The sequence below is a fragment of the Bos grunniens genome, chromosome 2 (genome assembly GCF_055505025.1).
Source record: "Bos grunniens cultivar Pamir isolate PY7600 chromosome 2, Bosgru_T2T1.0, whole genome shotgun sequence".
In the NCBI taxonomy this organism is placed as follows: Eukaryota; Metazoa; Chordata; class Mammalia; order Artiodactyla; family Bovidae; genus Bos; species Bos grunniens.
In genome coordinates this window covers 52007001-52025147 of record NC_141166.1, presented here as the reverse complement: position 1 = coordinate 52025147, position 18147 = coordinate 52007001, and the positions used below count along the sequence as shown (strand labels likewise).

General features: G+C 38.4%; 1 protein-coding gene across 8 annotated transcripts in view; it reads right to left on the bottom strand.

Annotated features, from left to right (window-relative positions):
- Positions 1–18147, bottom strand: part of HECW2 (HECT, C2 and WW domain containing E3 ubiquitin protein ligase 2) — a 433106-nt gene that overhangs the window by 41824 nt on the left and 373135 nt on the right. For all 8 annotated transcript variants that reach the window (XM_086348453.1, XM_086348470.1, XM_086348425.1 and 5 more), the window contains 3 exons: positions 12282–12391; positions 2459–2579; positions 225–338 (listed from right to left, as the gene is read on the bottom strand). In XM_086348453.1, the coding sequence (XP_086204579.1) occupies positions 225–338; positions 2459–2579; positions 12282–12391 (345 nt within the window). The remainder of the gene's footprint in view (positions 1–224; positions 339–2458; positions 2580–12281; positions 12392–18147) is intronic.

Genomic DNA, 18147 nt, shown 5'->3' with positions numbered 1-18147 from the left:
CAAAAATGATCTATAGTTATGAGCTTTTACCAAAGAATCTTTATGTCAAATGATTTAAAAACCAGGGGAAGCTTTAAAAAAAATAGCTGAGAGGTTTGTGTATGAGAACAGCATTTTCTGCCAGAAGGATTTCCTGTTTTAGGCAACCACAGGGGACGTTGTGGGGAAACATCCGCCTGCGGCCACAGCCCACGCTTCAAAGGCCACTTCTCTGTGCTACTCACCCTTCCTCTCCGACGAATGTGACGTACAGCTTATTTCTCTGCAGGTCTTTTCTGGAGTAGCCCATAATTTGATTAAAAGCATCTTCAAGCAAGTGATCTCTTCTGATAATTAACCTGTCCGTAAAGAGACAATTTGAAAAAATACAGATGATTTCCTAATCCTTATCTTTCCAGAACTGAGCACTTGCTATTTAATTTCCATTTACCACAACTAGGTGAAAAGCGGGATGACTTACTATCATCGCTGTCTGCAATAAAGCACATGTCTGTCTTTAACTCTTAATAGCATTAACAAAAGTTACATCAGAGAATCATTGGTAAATAGAGCACCCTACCTAAGACCTGTAGAAACAATGCAAAAGTTCTTCTGGTGGTCAAATTCATTTATCCTGGGAGGAAAATGATTAAAAAACAACACACACACTTACAAAACTTTTGTTTATGAAAGGAAGATTAAACCTAGGAGGTCATGTTTTAAGCATTCTATGTAATGAATGCACCTAGACCAGGAATTCAACTCTTAAAGTAGCTAGAAAGATAACAGTGAGACCAAGAAAGATGAATTCTTAGTGTCCTTTAAAGAAGAGGAGTTTACGTAAACTTTTCTAACTTTAAAATTAGGTGAACCTTGAAACTCTCTAGGTGACAGATAAAAATGAATGATACTTGCAGTTGATTAATCTACTTATGACAATGGCAATTTAAGTCATCTTTAAACAGGCGTCAATTTGCCCTTAATGCAAATAGTAATGGAAAGGGAGATGATAGGGAAGCCAGAGGCATGAAAGTTCGATCAGCAAGATTTTCATTAAGTGAAGCTCAGAGACGTACAGTGTTTGGAGCAGGTTGATTTTTTTTTTTAATTTTATTTTTAAACTTTACATAATTGTATTAGTTTTGCCAAATATCAAAATGAATCCGCCACAGGTATACATGTGTTCCCCATCCTGAACCCTCCTCCCTCCCCATACCATCCCTCTGGGTCGTCCCAGTGCACTAGCCCCAAGCATCCAGTGTCATGCATCGAACCTGGACTGGCAACTCGTTTCTTACATGATATTTTACATGTTTCAATGTCATTCTCCCAAATCTTCCCACCCTCTTCCTCTCCCACAGAGTCCATAAGACTGTTCTATACATCACTGTCTCTTTTGCTGTCTCGTACACAGGGTTATTGTTACCATCTTTCTAAATTCCATATATATGCGTTAGTATACTGTATTGGTGTTTTTCCTTCTGGCTTACTTCACTCTGTATAATAGGCTCCAGTTTCATCCACCTCATTAGAACTGATTCAAATGTATTCTTTTTAACGGCTGAGTAATACTCCATTGTGTATATGTACCACAGCTTTCTTATCCATTCATCTGCTGATGGACATCTAGGTTGCTTCCATGTCCTGGCTATTATAAACAGTGCTGCGATGAACACTGGGGTACACGTGTCTCTTTCCCTTCTGGTTTCCTCAGTGTGTATGATGTTTTTTGAAGGCGATGAAAGGGGAACCCGCAAGTTCAGTGGAGCAAGCCCTGCAGGAGGGCAGTGAGCTGTGCAGCTGTTGGGCTGGGCATTTTTTCCGGCACGCCCAGGTCATGGTGGTGCCACAGTCAGACCCCCTCTTCTGTCCTCTCTCAAGTGGCATAGTGATCTTTAGTGGAGACATGAGATGGGGTGGGGGTGAGGCTGAAGGGAGTATGGGTAAGTGGGATATTCACATTATTCTGGGCCAAACAACTTGACAATCTTTCAATTTCCCCATTTAAAGGGAGGTAGATAAAGACAGGCAGAAACAACATTCATGCCATATTCTGTTGGACAAATGAAGCATATTTCACGGAAGGAAACAGAGCTAAGCAGTGGTGGTACTATACTCCAATCAGCCAGGCAGTGATGTGCAACACAGGACTCTGTGACAGCCTTATATCTAGTGAATATGTGAACAGTCAACAAAGAGGTACTTTTCAAGAGAACAAAATAAATCAGCTTTTAATTTTGCTTGTATTTTTACATGAAACATGATTGTCACTTTCCTGTCTGCTTTAAAACCTTAAGTTTAATTGTGCTTAATTCAACAACTATGTTTTAGGTGATACTGTGATTTATACACATCAAAATAATTATGTCAACTAAACAAATTCTGGTTATCCCAAACCACACTCTATTTCCTATAATCCCCAAAGCATCGCATCCTATTACCATCTACCAATCCTGGGGTTTGTATCATTTTGACTTACTTTAATTTCCCTGGGCCTTGTCCATATCCTTTAGTCTCTAACTTCCTGTAAAAGTTCCTTAGTTTGGCTTCAAAGTCTCGCTTGTAAGGGGCTGGAGCGCGGGCATTGGCACGCTGAGTACCTACAACAAACCACAAAGAGACAAGGGAGTGGATTTGATTTCATCACATCACCATGAAAAAAATATTACCATGGGGTTGAGACCACAGTTAACAAGTAAAAGGAGGCTACACTTTCGGGTTCCTGCACTTTCACCTCTCCAAGTCGAAGGACATCACAGGGCTTAACCAGGATCTTAAGATGTCTTAGATGCCTTCCCTGGGGCCTTTCGGTTGAGAATAGCAACTCTGTAATAGAATTAATGGTGCCTATGTGTTACTCAAGTACATTCCTCTTTTCAGCCCAAACTAATATGAGTCAAACAGAGTTACTCATGTCTAATGGTGAGATGGTATCGTGGCAGTTAGACAGGAAGTTACGATGTGAAAGTACGTGGTACACAAAGCAAGAACAGTGAGTTTCCATACTTGACGAAAAACCTTCAAAAACTTGTTTTTGATATGTACTATAATGTAACTAAGAAATACTGTAGACACACAATTACATACATTTCATACTACAGGGTAGAATAATACTGATCTGAAACAAAATTCAGCCATAACTGCAGAAAGCCCACGTCTCCTGGTTGTGTAAATAATGCTATGATTTGTTGTGTTCTTAATATGTGCCAAGTACTGTGATTACCTACAGATTATCTAAAGATGTTTTACATGTCATTCCACAGCAAGCATAATTAATAAATATAAAAGCAACATCGTTTGTTCCCCTTTCCATAAAAAAATCTGATTCTCTGTTACACTGTGACTAACTGACAAGCTGGGATACAAAATTGATGATGAATATGGGAATCAGCCACCATGACAAAAATATGGGGTATTTCCGCTAAATTTCACAACACAATAAAAGACACAAGAAAACAAAACTTGTGATGTGTCTTACATTACACACCATGTAAGCTCCTTACATATATCCTTATGCATGAATCAACTAAGTGATGATTATTTTTTGCTAATACTGTTCAGCAACAGATGCTCAAAATGAACAAGGTCAGGTTGCTGGAGTGGATATCTTGGTTGGGAAGACAGAAATAGTACATATCAAACAACTAGAGAATGGTTAAGTCCTAAACTAGATGGTATACAAACTCCTATAAAGCAGAAGGAATAAAACTATAGCCCAGCCTTATAAAACTAAAACTAAAAAATAAAACTATAAAAATAAAAAAATAAAACTATTTATTTTTTAAAATATTAATAAAAAGTAAAAACAAAAAATAAAACTATAGCTTGGGTATGGCTGAGCTGTACCTGGCCCTATTGATCTATTCTGTTTGCCATGTAATGTTTTTAAATTAACTGTCAACATTTAAAATTTAGATTTTAAGTTAAAAAAAAAATCTGATTTCTCCTGAAAATTATCTAGGGACTTTTGTAACAACTGGCTTGCATTTCCCTAGGAGGACAGTCACCCCGTGAGGTAAAGCCTGTGCTCCCCACTGTGCCCCAGCCTTTCAGTGACAATGCGTTTGAGACCAGTGTTACAGAAAAGTAATAGTAAGTGAGGATAAACAGAGATCAAAATGTTATTGGAACCAGGCTTTATAAACATGGGAGAACCCATAGTCTATACTGAGGCAGGGCAACAAGAGCTGGAATAAGCATTGCCTGCATGTTCAGAAGACAGTGTGGAGACCCCACTAACCTAGAGCAGATGGGGAATGCTGGAAAGTAGAATATTACATGGGTCAGAAGTTTGATACAAAATTATGAGAAGACTTTTTTAAAAAACCTAGCCAAGAAGTCTGAGCATGATGCAGCAAGCAGGGGGAACCCTTTATAGGTTCTTGAGCAAGGAAATAACAAACGAGCAATGCTTTCTTTCAGAAATGATTTTCAAAGTGTGTTGAGTAGATTAAGGACGGGAAGGAGGAAAGACGAGGGAGGAGATTCAGTTAGGAGTAGTTGCCGAAACAGAAGCCTGAGGGGATGAGGACTAGCCTGGACTGTGGTGACTCAGTGGGGCTTTTACAATGTGAAATAAGAACTGGTAACCATAGATAAGTAAGGAAGAGAAATAGGAAGCTCACGTGGTAATAGAAAACCTTTTAAACAGTAACAGGAGTTGCCATTTGTTGTGTCTGCTATGCAATAGGGACCATTCACTTCACAAAGCGGATCTTGGGAAATTCTCACAAGTCTAAGAAGCAGGCATTGTTAATACTACCGTCACCACCACTTTGTAACTAAGGAAGCTGAAGGCATATGCCAGTGAATGGCAGATTTAGGATCTGAGCCCCTTCTGACTGACACTGGAGGACGGGGGGCATGTGAGGCTTTATACATACTAAGCTGGAGATGACAGCTGTTCAGGTGGATATACCCTATCAGCACTTGAAAATAGAGTACTGGAGTTTCAGTGTGAGATCCAGGCCACACTTGGGGAGTAAATGAGTCAGTGTCTGTGTGGTACCTCACTTCATGCAGTGCCTGCTACATCAGCAGCCCCATGTAAATGTTGTTGCTGCGATTATCTGCATAGAGGTGAATACCAAACACATGGGGAAATGCAGTGGGATTTGGGGAATGGAATTTAATAAAATCATCTATTGATTAGTAATATGTGCAGAGTTCTGTTGGCATAATTATGAATCTTACCCAAAAACCTATGCCATAAAGGAAACAAATAAACTTGACCTTAAAAGGCCTGGTATACAGAAGGCTCCTAGGCAGTAGTTCTCAATCTTGAAGGTATATCAGAATCACTGAGGATGTTTTTTAAAAAACCCAGTGTTCAGGCCACAACCAGGACATACTACATGAGAATCGGTGGGGATAAGACATAGACATACGTGTGTCATGCAGGTCTCCAGATGATTCCAACATGCAGCCAAGGCTGAGAATCATTATTTCCCACAAGAAGGTCAAAACTAACCAATGATGGTCCCTGGGCACCATCCAGGGACAAAGTGGGGGTGCTTCCTATGGGTTTGTAATACATCGTCTGCAACATGAAGGAACACGATCTGCATGAACTCTAGTCTCCTCTCTTGGATAGCTGAGGGACAGAGCCCTGCAGCACAAGTCCAGTCAGAGTGGCAGAATGAAGCTATAGTGGCTGCAGTCTGAGTAACTGCAGACTAGTAAACCCAGACAGCTCAGAAAGCAGCCATGATGAATCAGCTTTCAAGAGCACAGACATTGATAGGGAAGAGGAAAAAGAGGAACAAAAGACTGAAAATCTTTCCAGACACAAAAGAAACACAATTCTTTAAGAGCTGATTACTTTTTAAAAACAGCACATATTCTACTGCCATATAATTCGAGATGCTTAAAAGGATGTGGGAAATGCCATAATGCATTCCATCAATATCAACACAGACACTTAATAAAAATTAGCTCTAACTCCATTTAAGCTCTAGGTAAAGGAATTCAATTACGGAAACTCTGGAGACAGAAACTGTTAAACGCAAATATTCTTTTGCTAATAGTTCTATTATGAAAAAAATCATTTACACATTACATCATGGTTTAAAAATTACAGTAAATTATGCTGCTGGCCCTTGTCAAATTCTTAATGCAAGTCAGGTGCAACTGCCAAGAAAATCCATGGCAGAAACAATATTACTTCCTCTTTGGAAATAAAGAAAAAAAAATCTTGGAGAGTGAGCTCACACAACTGAATAAGAATCATAACTGCAAGTGAAGTTCTAGGATATGATTCACTTAGAGAGAGTCATGTCATAGTCTTCATGGTCTTAAAAAAGGAAGTCAGATACAAAAAGTCAACACTGCATACAAGAAGTGATCAAATAAAAGGCTGATTTTATGAAGAGTCAGTATTATGTTAATTATTTGCAGGAAAAAATTCAGTAACAGATGTAAGACTTGAAAAAAAAACATTGCTAAGCAGTTCTAAAGCACTCCCATATAATGCTGTTAACATTACTTCCACAGACTCTTACAAAACTGCACAATCCTATACAAACTTAAAGAATTCTACCAGACAGAGGATTTCTTTTCTAGGTAATACTAAGAAAAGTCTTGGCATCAAACTGCTAAGAAGTCTGGGTCTTCTTTGATGCTGGGTGTGACACCCAGAACCCAGAATGCTCCGATAACTGGCTCTTGGTCTGTGGTGGAAGGGTGAAGCTCAGCCCAGTTCAGCAAGGTTCCAGGCTCTGAACTGGGATGCCTCAGAAGAGCATTTCTTTTCTGTTCACTTTCTATAAACAATAAATGCTATGATTTTCTTTTATATAATTCCCTGTTAATGAATGAGAATAAACTATCAAGCACTAAAATAATTTCTGAAAAACTCTATCTTCTGGAACATAGATCAACAATGGAATCAACAAAAAACTCAAAAGTAGCTGGTACAGAGCACAAGCAAGGAAGTCCTAGCATTTTTACTTTATTCTCTAAGAGTAATGAAAGGCCCTCATGTCACTGTTTTGACCTTGTTGATGATTCTACTTACATACCATTTGTTTGTTTTTTTTTTTTTTAAACAATCTGATATCTGATTTTTCAAATGTTGGCAAATTAAAAGCAGTTTATTAAAAAAGCAAGGCTGGAGGGCATGCCAGGGACCGGCATCCTCTGAGAACACCAAGAGTGGGAAACAAGGAAGAGTAACAACACAAACACAAAAATAAAAACACCTGCATATTGTGACAGAGACAGTAGTATTTGGTTCTCCTTCAGTCTTTGGAATCTTACCCGCCCCCCCCCCCCCATCCCCACCCACTAATGAAGAGCTTCCTTCATTTGTATTGTTTGGTTCCTAGATCATCTTTGTGGGGCTGAGCAAAGAGCCCCACAAATATACAGCTAAAACAAGTAGAAAGCTGCTGCGCTGCTGCTACGTCGCTTCAGTCGTGTCCAACTCTATGCGACCCATAGACGGCAGCCCACCAGGCTCCCCCGTCCCTGGGATTCTCCAGGCAAGAACACTGGAGTGGGTTGCCATTTCCTTCTCCAAGTAGAAAGCTAGGATACTAAAACAAAAGCAAGGATAAAACTACTTTTCTAAAAACAAGTATAAAGCTACTTCAGAGACTGTGAGGGAAAGGAGGGAAGGGAGAGGGCGAAGGAAAGGTGGGAGGAAGGCAAGAGGGAAGGAGGGAGAAGGGGGAGAGAGAGACAGAGAGAAACAGGAAAAGAGGAAGTCAGGGAGAAAGGGAGGGAGGAGGGGGAGAGAAGGGAAGAGAAGGATGGATTTTTGTGAAAAGAGCTGACAAGACAAGCAAAAGCTGGGATGATGAGACTTTGGAGGGAAAGGGGAAAAGAGGGTCCTTAAGGAGTTGCACTGTGTGTTGGGAGAAATAACTGCCCTCAAGACAGTCTTCAGGAGAGACCCACATGGCTCTTCAGTGCTCTTTGGTCTGGTTACTTCCCTTGAGCATGACCTGGTTCTCTACTGGCTTCCAGAGGTTCCAGTTCCAGTCAAGTAATAACAGCTCTGTCTGAAGATGCCCTCAAATATGAAACAGCCTCAAGGCACTGAGGATAGGGAAGCAGGGAGAGATATAATGTATTGATTAAAAAGTCTCAGCAAACGATAGGTTAAACAAATTCTCTGATGTTCAACATTATAGCTTTGGTCACGTGGAAAATTCACATAAGTGAGCTCATCTCCAGCAATATCAGATAAATGAGGTGTTCTTGCATTTAAATTCCTAGAAATGTGTAGCTACAAAAAGTCCTGAAATAAACTTCTGGGTCCTATATTTGGAATAATAAACCATACGGTAAGTGGAAAGGTCTTTTCCTTCTGGCATAACTAAGGTCAGGACTGGCACTATAATGGACCTAGAAAAACAAACCTTCACATTCCAAAATTTTGACAACTTTAGGTGAGGACTATAACAGCTGCAAAAAGCAGTGAGTCAAAATTTCCAAAGCCCTTCTCTCCCCTGCACTTGAAAAGACATGCAAATGTGCTTGGAATGAGGAAAAGTGTGGAAAGTTTAGCAGGTTCCTAGGCATTCCGAAAGATCATTAAAATTTATGACTGTCATAATTTTCACAATATTATTTCTCACATCACTAAAAGGGATGAAATTCTAGTCATAAGAAAGAGTATAAGACAACTTTCAAAAATCCATTTGAAATGTTTTCATAAGAACTTCAGGAGTATTGGTAGAAGAAGAGGCTATTTTACTCAAAGAAACAGAGATTCTTCCACAGGGTAAATGAGGCTAGTCCTGCCTTTGTATCATGTGGAATTAGTTATAGTTACTTCCGTTGATATCAGGCAGTACATCCCAACTTCAAGATCAAATAAAGCCCACTGAAAGAGAGTAGGCCAAAAATATGGAGATGATTCTTCCTGAAAATTAAAACCACCACAAACACTGCAAGCAATTTAGATATCTTTGGAAATCATATAACTCTCAATCTGCTTCCAGAATGCATTTATTGCCACCATGAATTACTCATGTACATTTGTGATGCTACATAAAAAGAAGAAACTTAGTCACTATTTAGAATGTTCATAGAGTCTCAAGAATATCAAACTCGTCATTGAGAGAATATGCCTTTGTAGGCCCAGAAGGGACAGAATCTGGAGATCTACCTTTTTCTCTGGGAGGATGGGGCCACAGTAAAGGTCTGGAAAGAAGAGCTTTGACTGGAATGAGCAGTACTCCAAAGAGCTTCATTAATTTAACCATAAAGCATGAAGTGAAGGGACAACCCATTTAAACCCCTATAGGTTACAGCTAAGATTAAGACCAGTCAGAATGATGAAAACTCTAGGCAGCTAGTTCAGTAAATCAGGACTAAGTAGATTCATACAGACCATTATTGGTGGTTCAAATACTGACAAATTATACTTCTCAATTTCCAGAAAGAAAGAAAAAGGGATAAACTAACATTTATTGGATGCTTGTCATGTTCTAGGTACCAGGCAAGGTGTTCTTCTCCAGATAACTATGGGAGGTGATTGTTATTATTTCCATATTAAAGAAAAAGAAATTCAAATTCAGGAAAGACAGTAAATTGCCCAAAGTCACACACAGTTGGTAAATGACCAAGGCCAGTAATGAATTCCATTAATCTTTCTCCTACTCCTTTAACTACCCCCTAGAGTCACATACTTTTTTCCCATCCTGTATCATCAAAACAGGGTCCCTACTTTGTTCTAAAGTTGGCCTGTGCTTTTGTCTCCAGTGTCCTGACTTCCCACAGGCCTGTGCTTGCTGAATGCTGCTTCTTCACCCCATTCAACAAACCACTTTCCTCCCACCCACACGATCTGACCTTAACACATACACAAACACTTCCACATCCTAAAATCCTTTCCTTAATTCTTCTCCTTCTAAGCATTGCCTTATTTTGCTTTATTCTCACTTCCATGTTTCATGAAAAGAGTATTTTTTACACCCTTTTTCTACTTCACATCTCCTATCATCCTGTAACTGGTAACATTCCAGTTTATGACCTATTAGTTCATGGCAACTGCTCTGGGAAATGTCATATAAAACTTCATGATCTTCAAATCTAATAGACTCTTCTCAGGCCTCATCCTTCTTGACTCCTCTGAGCACCTGGCCCTGGAAGCCAGTCCTTCCTCCTCGAAACCTGGCTTCCCTGAAAAGATGTTCCTAATTCTCTTCCAAAATCCACTGACTCTCTCACTTGCATCCTCAACCCCTTCTTGAATACTGGAGCTGCTCATGTCATCATCCTTTATTTTCTCTTGTTTTCCACTGACCTGTCCTCCCTAGTTCCTATAATCTACCCTGTGGGCTTCACCTGCCACCAGCAAACCTGTGTTCCTAACTGCTAACCTCTCCTGAGCTTCAAGACTGTTTCTCCAGCTGTCTCTGGGCATCTCCAGTTGGGTGGTCCAAAGATTCCTCAATAAAACGTGTCCCAAATCAGTTTCCTTTAATCCCCTCCCCTCTTCAGTTTAACCTTTCCCCTTTCTTGCTAAATGGCATTACCATCTGCCAGGCAGTCCATGTGGTGAGGACCTCAGAATCTGCCTTCACTCATCCCCGCCTAGACTCAAAGTTCTAGAATCTACGTAGATCCAATATAGTCATTGAATTAACTTCCTTTTCTCCATCATCATTGCATGCTAAGTCGCTTCAGTCATGTCCAACTCTTTGCGATCCTATGGACTGTAGCCCATCAGGCTCCTCTGTCCACGGGATTCTCCAGGGGAAAGGATACTGGAGTGGGTTGCCATGCCCTCCTCCAGGGGATCTTCCCGACCTAGGGATCAAAGCCACTTCTCTTACATCTCCTGCATTCACAGGCAGGTTCTGGTAAAGAACCTAGTGCCACCTGGGAAGCCCTATAGTCCATCCCTTTATCGTGTCTCCTGAATTAATGCAACAGCTTCCCAGATGGTTTCTCTAACTCTAGTCTCTCATATTCTAATACATTCTGCACATGGCCACCAAACTGAACTTTGTAAAGCAAGTTCTACTCTTCTGTTTGTAAATTTTCAGTGGCTCTACATGGAGTACCAAGTGAGGCTTTAGTAACCAACCAACTCTAGCCTCTTTTCCCAACCTGAGCTCTGAGAACTTGCCTTCACTTGAAGGTATTAATTTGTCCTAAACTGCTTTATCCTTCCGTGGTTTAGCCCTGCTACTTCTTTACTCACAATGTCCTCGTTCTTCTGGACCACCTGGTAAAACCCTATTCATCATTCTTCAAGGCTTCCCTTCACACCTGTTGTAGTCACCTTTCCCTAAACTCCCCACCCCCACACCTTGAAAGAAGAGTCATTCCCACATCTGTGTTCCCAATACCTCTCTTCATTACAGGACTAACCACAGAGCTTTCCGTCACTTGTTGACTCACTGCCCCACCATGAATTTTCAAAGGCAGAGACGGTACTATTCATCTTTGTAGCACCAGGGTCTAATTCAGTGCTTGGATCTTAGCTGGATGCTCATTAAATCTCTGTTACATGAACAAATTAATAGACCTTTTCCTGTTTGTGGTATTCAGTTAGTCTGTAGCTTCATTATGATACCAGTATATGAAAACAAAAGTTATATGTCAAAGAACACAAAGCAACTTTTAGTGACACAGAGTTTGGATTTCCATTAAAATAGTTTTAAATTCTGATAGCTGCTATGGTGTGAACAACATATAGCTTATAATAAGGATAAAGATAGCTGATGTTTCGTCAACGTCATGACTACTTTCCTTAAAAAAATACTCATTTACTAAGCTGCATTACTTACTTTTTATTCGTTCATTCATTCATTCTTCTGTTTACATCACACCTCTTTCAAAAAGAATTTAAACTTAAAATTTTTAGTTTATTTCATTTATCAACATGTTCTACCTGTCCCTGAATCTCTGGTCTTCCTATCTAATGCAATTAGTGACTACTGAAGGGAAAAAATTATCTCTGAAACTGGAGATTTCTTTTTATTATTCGCTGAATCAATCTCCTAACTAGAATTTTTTAAATCCAAAAAGCTAACATAGTATTTTGTGCTTTAATATTTTCTAAGACATAGTAGACACCACATGACATAATGAAAAGTAAGTTCTGTATCAGTGTATTTCATACTGTTAATATTTATCCTCCTATTTTGGAATGTCATTATCTTCCTGTCAAAATGTTTCCCCATAGAAACAAGCCATTTTAAGAGACAGGAAGTGCCACAGAAACCTGTGCTAACACTACAGATGTACCCAAAGTGTTCCCTTACTGTCCTTTAGGAGGACAGAACATTTGACTTCAGGGCTCATTCCTTAGAGAATTCACTGCACACAGCAGGTGGACTCACCTGGTGAGTTCTGGGGAGAGGACACAGGGGAGCCACGTGGGGACTGACAGTAGCTGGGATGGAGTAAGGCATGTGGAGGCACATATGACATTATCTCTTCTTCAAATAAACTGGGGAAAGACAAGAAACAAAATGCATACTTTAGCCAAAGATACAGGTAAACGCTTTGTTTCCACAATGAGTAAGCTGATTTCTCCCTTTGGCTCATTCCATCTGAGGTCCAGTTTACATCCCAAAGAAAGCATCCGTCCCCTTTCTCCTGTGGGTAATCCTTGGGACAAAACGCTGGCTGTTTGCAGCTTTTGTGAAACCTGCAGTTATTTACCTGTTTTCCCACCAGCTTTGGACAACATAATTTCTATTGTGTCATTTAAATAGTGAGTTTCAGTTTGTGTATTCATTTGAAAATAGACTGGATTTTTGATTTTTACACTTGAGAATAAGATTCAAACACAAGAGATGGTGTTTATTGAGGACCCATAATTAATACACAAAGTATGTTCTCTATTTTCATTCCAAGACATATAGAACAGGATCTTGGCCTTCAAAGAACTCAGCATTTCATTGGAGAATTAAAAGCAAAATATAACAAAACACCTTTAAAATAATTACAACTGCTAAATAATTAGCTTTCTTATTTACTCTGACTTTATAATATTTTTCAAATGTGAGGATTTTGATTTATTCAATCGAGTGTCTTCTTTCTGCTCCATAGTGCAGTTTCTATTTCTAAATACTCTCCTAAAAGACAGTAATCAGGAATCTAGATCTTGAAATCCTAGACTTTTAATTAACTGCTATAATAAAGAAACGTACTGTTGATTGTCAAATATACAAACACTTGACAAAATAGAATCAACAACCTAAGTAAGAGTACTTGTGCTTTTTAATTAAGAGGTAGAAGTGGCTTTTTTTTAAAGTTAGTCAAATCTAGAAATCTGTTAAATTTGTTTTCAGAAAACGTTGAGAAAAGGTGGCAGCAGTTTAGTCTTCAGAGATTTAAGGAAAGAACTCCTGAGGATTATAGAAATGGCTTTCTTTTTTATTTTATTTTATTTTTAAACTTTACATAATTGTATTAGTTTTGCCAAATATCAAAATGAATCCGCCACAGGTATACATGTGTTCCCCATCCTGAACCCTCCTCCCTCCTCCCTCCCCATACCATCCCTCTGGGTCGTCCCAGTGCACTAGCCCCAAGCATCCAGTATCGTGCATCGAACCTGGACTGGCAACTCGTTTCTTACATGATATTTTACATGTTTCAATGTCATTCTCCAAAATCCTCCCACCCTCTCCCTCTCCCACAGAGTCCATAAGACTGTTCTATACATCAGTGTCTCTTTTGCTATCAACTGAGGCAATTCTGCCCTCCCCTGTACTCTCTGAGGACATTGGACAATGTCTGAGGACATTTTTGGTTCTGATAACTGAGAAGGGAGTACTTTTGGCATCTAATGAGGGGGGTCAGAATGCTGATAAACATCTTACAATGCACAGAAGAGTGCCCTGCAACAAAGGCATATCCAGCCTGAAATGTCAGTAATTTGAAGGCTGAAACTCTGGGCTATATTAATAACAATACAATAACATCTTGATAGTTCTTTTCTGGTCCTCATTCATCTGCACATGTCTGCTAAACCACTATAGTAAAAGCATTTTTAGATACCATATTGTTAAGCCATCTATCCACTTTTAAACTATAAAGTCAAAAGATTTAGAACCAGAAGCAACAAGTAACTGTATTTGTAATACCAAATTAAGCCCCAAAACAATCAATTCTCTTTCTCAATAAATCAATAACCATTAGAATAATGTGAATTTAAAGTTGATTGCTAAGGAAAAATGCCACATAAAACAGTTGATACCACAAAGGTTTAGAAACTCACAGCAAAATTAAGAGTAGCAATTAGCACCCTCTCCTTGGACATCTATATCTGTGTCCCTTTGCTCCATGACACCTATCATTTCCTTTAAATACAACCAATATGTGGAAAACTTTCATACCAAGAGAGAAAATTTTCTACTTCAAAAATTTAACACAGAGACAGAGAGCAATATAAAAACACTCAATACATATCATCCAGGATTAATACATATTTACACTATTATCTTTTGCTTCAAACATATATACATACTTACAGAGGTGAATATACCTATATATAGCTGTATCTATACATCTGTATATGTTCATATTGTATAGGAAGTCCCTTTTGAGATCCTCTATCATGATTTTAACATATCCTTCCAGAATTTTAAATTTTCAACATATGTATACAGGAAAAATATACAGTTTTGCCCTATGTTTTGCTAGAAATTATATAAATGATTTATAAGTGTATTACATCCTTAAACTATTTTACTCAACAATATATTTCTGATATCCATCTGTGTTGCTATATAAGGGGTCTACTTTACTACTTTTACCTGCCATGTAACATACAGTCCATTCTATGAATGTTTGTACACATGTGCTCAGTCCCTTCTGTCATATTCGACTCTTTGCGATGCTATGGACAGTAGCCCACCAAGCTTCTCTGTCCATGGGGTTCTTCAGGCAAGAATACTGGAGTGGGTTGCTGTGTCCTCCTCCAGGGATCTTCCTGACTCTGGGATCAAACCCCCATCTCCTGTGGCTCCTGCATAGCAGGAGGATTCTTTACCACTGCGCCACCAGGGAAGCCCTATCTATGAATATATCTGTGTATTTATCCATAACTTCCTTGACAAATGCTGACTTTTCCCCCAACTGTGTGTTTTTATCAATAATGGTGCAATGATTATACTGTATGTATCACCTTGTATACACATAATAGAGTTTCTTAGTATACATATGACGTGAAGTGAAGCTGCTCAGCCGTGTCTGACTCTTTGCGACCCCATGGATTGTAGCCTACAGGCTCCTCTATCCATGGAATTTTCCAGGCAAGAGTACTGGAGTGGGTTGCCATTTCCTTCTCCACGTACACTTATGGTATATATCTAAAAGCAGAGCGTGCTCAGTCATTCGTGTAGGTTTTCTATCCGTACAAGATACTGTCAAATTGTTCTTTGAAGAGGTTGTAGAACTGCAATACCACCAAATACAGACAATATAGAGTTCCCATTTCTCACTTGGTGTTATCAGACTTTTTTATTTTTTCAATTGAATAACATGAAATAGTGTCTCGTTATTTGAAATTGCATTTTATGATTACTATCATCTTTCCATGAGTTTATTGGCTATTCATGCTTTGATTCTTTTGAAATGCCTTTTTATATTCTTTATTCATTTTTCTTTGGGGTTATTTTCTTTCAAATTGATTTAAAAGCATGCTTTCTGTATTCATGATATCTTTGTTTTATATCATGTGAACATAGTCTTCTAGTTTATTGCCTTTCTTTATGTCTTTATGTGTGATGGCTTTCATTACATAAATTAACAATTCCAATGTAGCCAAATTTATCAATCATTTCCTATATAAGCTCTGCACATTTTTTATAATTTAACAGAATAGAAATAGAATGCGTGCTAAGGTGCTTCAGTCATGTTTGACTCTTTTATGACCCCATGGACTGTAGCCCACCAGGCTCCTCTGTCCATGAGATTCTCCAGGCAAGAACTGGAGTGAGTTGCCATTTCCTCCTCCAGGGGATCTTCCGGATGCAGGGATCAAACCCATGTTGCTTATGTCGTCTGCACTGGCAGGCAGGTTCTTTACCACTAATGCCAAAATAGAATAACCAATAACAAATATAGAAAAGTTATTTTACAAGTCTTAAGTTTATAATAGCTATATTGGAAAACAACTTTACATGGGTTTATTTTGAAATGAATACTTTCCTGGAGCTGTATCATCTCTATATTGCAGCTTGCTGATATTCAAGTCCATTTGTATCAGGAATGACTTTCTTTTTTAAGAAACAGACAATGTATATAGGTTAAAAAATAAATCCGATACAAGGATATAAAGTACAGCACAGAAAATCTGGCCAATATTTTTATAATAATTTAAAATGGAATACAATAAATGAAAACATTGAATCGTTACATTGTACACCTAAAACTAATATAGTTTTGTAAAAATCAACTATGGGCTTCCCTAGTGGCTCAGTCGGAGAAGGCAATGGCACCCCACTCCAGTAGTCTTGCTTGGAAAATCCCATGGACGGAGGAGCCTGATAGGCTGTAATCCATGGGGTCGCTAAGAGTCGGACAAGACTGAGCGACTTCACTGTCACTTTTCACTTTCGTGCATTGGAGAAGGAAATGGCAACCCACTCCAGTGTTCTTGCCTGGAGAATCCCAGGGACGGGGGAGCCTGGTGGGCTGCTGTCTATGAGGTCGCACAGAGTCGGACAGGACTGAAGTGACTTAGCATTAGCAGTGGCTCAGTGGTAAAGAATATGCCTGCAATGCAGGAGTTGCAGGAGACATGGTTTCGATCCCTGGGTTGGAAAGATGCCCTGGAGAAGGGCATGGCAACCCACTCCAGTATTCTTGTCTGGAGAATCCCATGGACATAGGAACCTGGAGGGCTATAGTCCATAGGGTCACAAACAGTAGGACACAACTGAAGCAACTCAGCATGCACACACATAAATCAATTATACATTAATAAAAATATTTTTATTAAAAAATAATTCATGTTCTACAAAGTTCACCCAAGAAAATATTTTTAAATGGAAAGAAAAAACAAACAGACAAAGTATAAAAACAGACATAGAGATTCCATCTATGTAACAAACAAATCCACTGCCTGAGTTTATAGTAACTGATAGAAATGATTCAAACTCCAAAGCAAAATAAAAAATAAAGAAATGAGAGTATCCCAAAATGTTTCAATAATCATTAAATATTATTTATTAAGCATGCACATGTAATATATTGTTAGTGTAAAACCATTTATTTGCTAATCCAAATGAAGTAAAAGTCTAGAATTAAATATCATTTATCACGTGTATGTATAATTATAAAGCTATTAATATATAAGTAAATTTCTCATGTTTCTCCAAAGGCTTCAGAAAACATATCTATTTTCCTAAAGGTGAAAAATGTAGTCTTTCTCTATATACAAATCACTTTTCAAATATTTTAAAATTCAACCACATAACACATAGAAACTCATGCAAATTATAGTGCTTACCAACATACAAATATTATAAACTATATTGTAACTCAAAATATTTAGGGCTATATCATTAAAGGTTACTTAACCAAAAGAAGGTATACAATAATTGTGATTTCTGTTTCGTAATCATTTTTGTTTTTACTAATTCCAACAGTAGAATTCTTTAAATAAAAAACCACGGACTTCTATAATGAATCAAAAGAGTCCTATCCCAGCCAGAATTTTGTAATAAAACTTGCTATTTTATCAACAACCCAACTATGGTAGAAACATCGTATTCCACATTATTGACCAAGAATCTTCATGAATATCTAGCATGCCACATCCTGCTTTCAGAACTGCCTAAACACCACAGTTGAGGGTTAGCATCTAGCCTGAGAAGTGACCCTTATCCATCAAATAGGTCATGTTCAGGATAAAATGAAGGAAAATATCCATGAAAAATGGTTATATCCCTTTGAGTTATGTTCCAACTGTAGAGTAAAAGAAAATGACTTTTTGACTTTAGTTTTACAAATATGGCAGCAATCAAGCATGCAGTATAAATGGTTAGAGTTAAGATTCTCATGAATAATATGAATGAGACTAGTAATACTTTGGAATAAATAAAACATTGCTTGATAATGGCCCAGTATGACTTCCCTTTAATTCTATGGAGATTATAATAGTGGGTGTCCCAACCACTAGGTAAAGCAAAATATTATTTTACTCTGGTCTCCTACATTTGAAAAATAATCAAAACTGAAAAAGTTTCT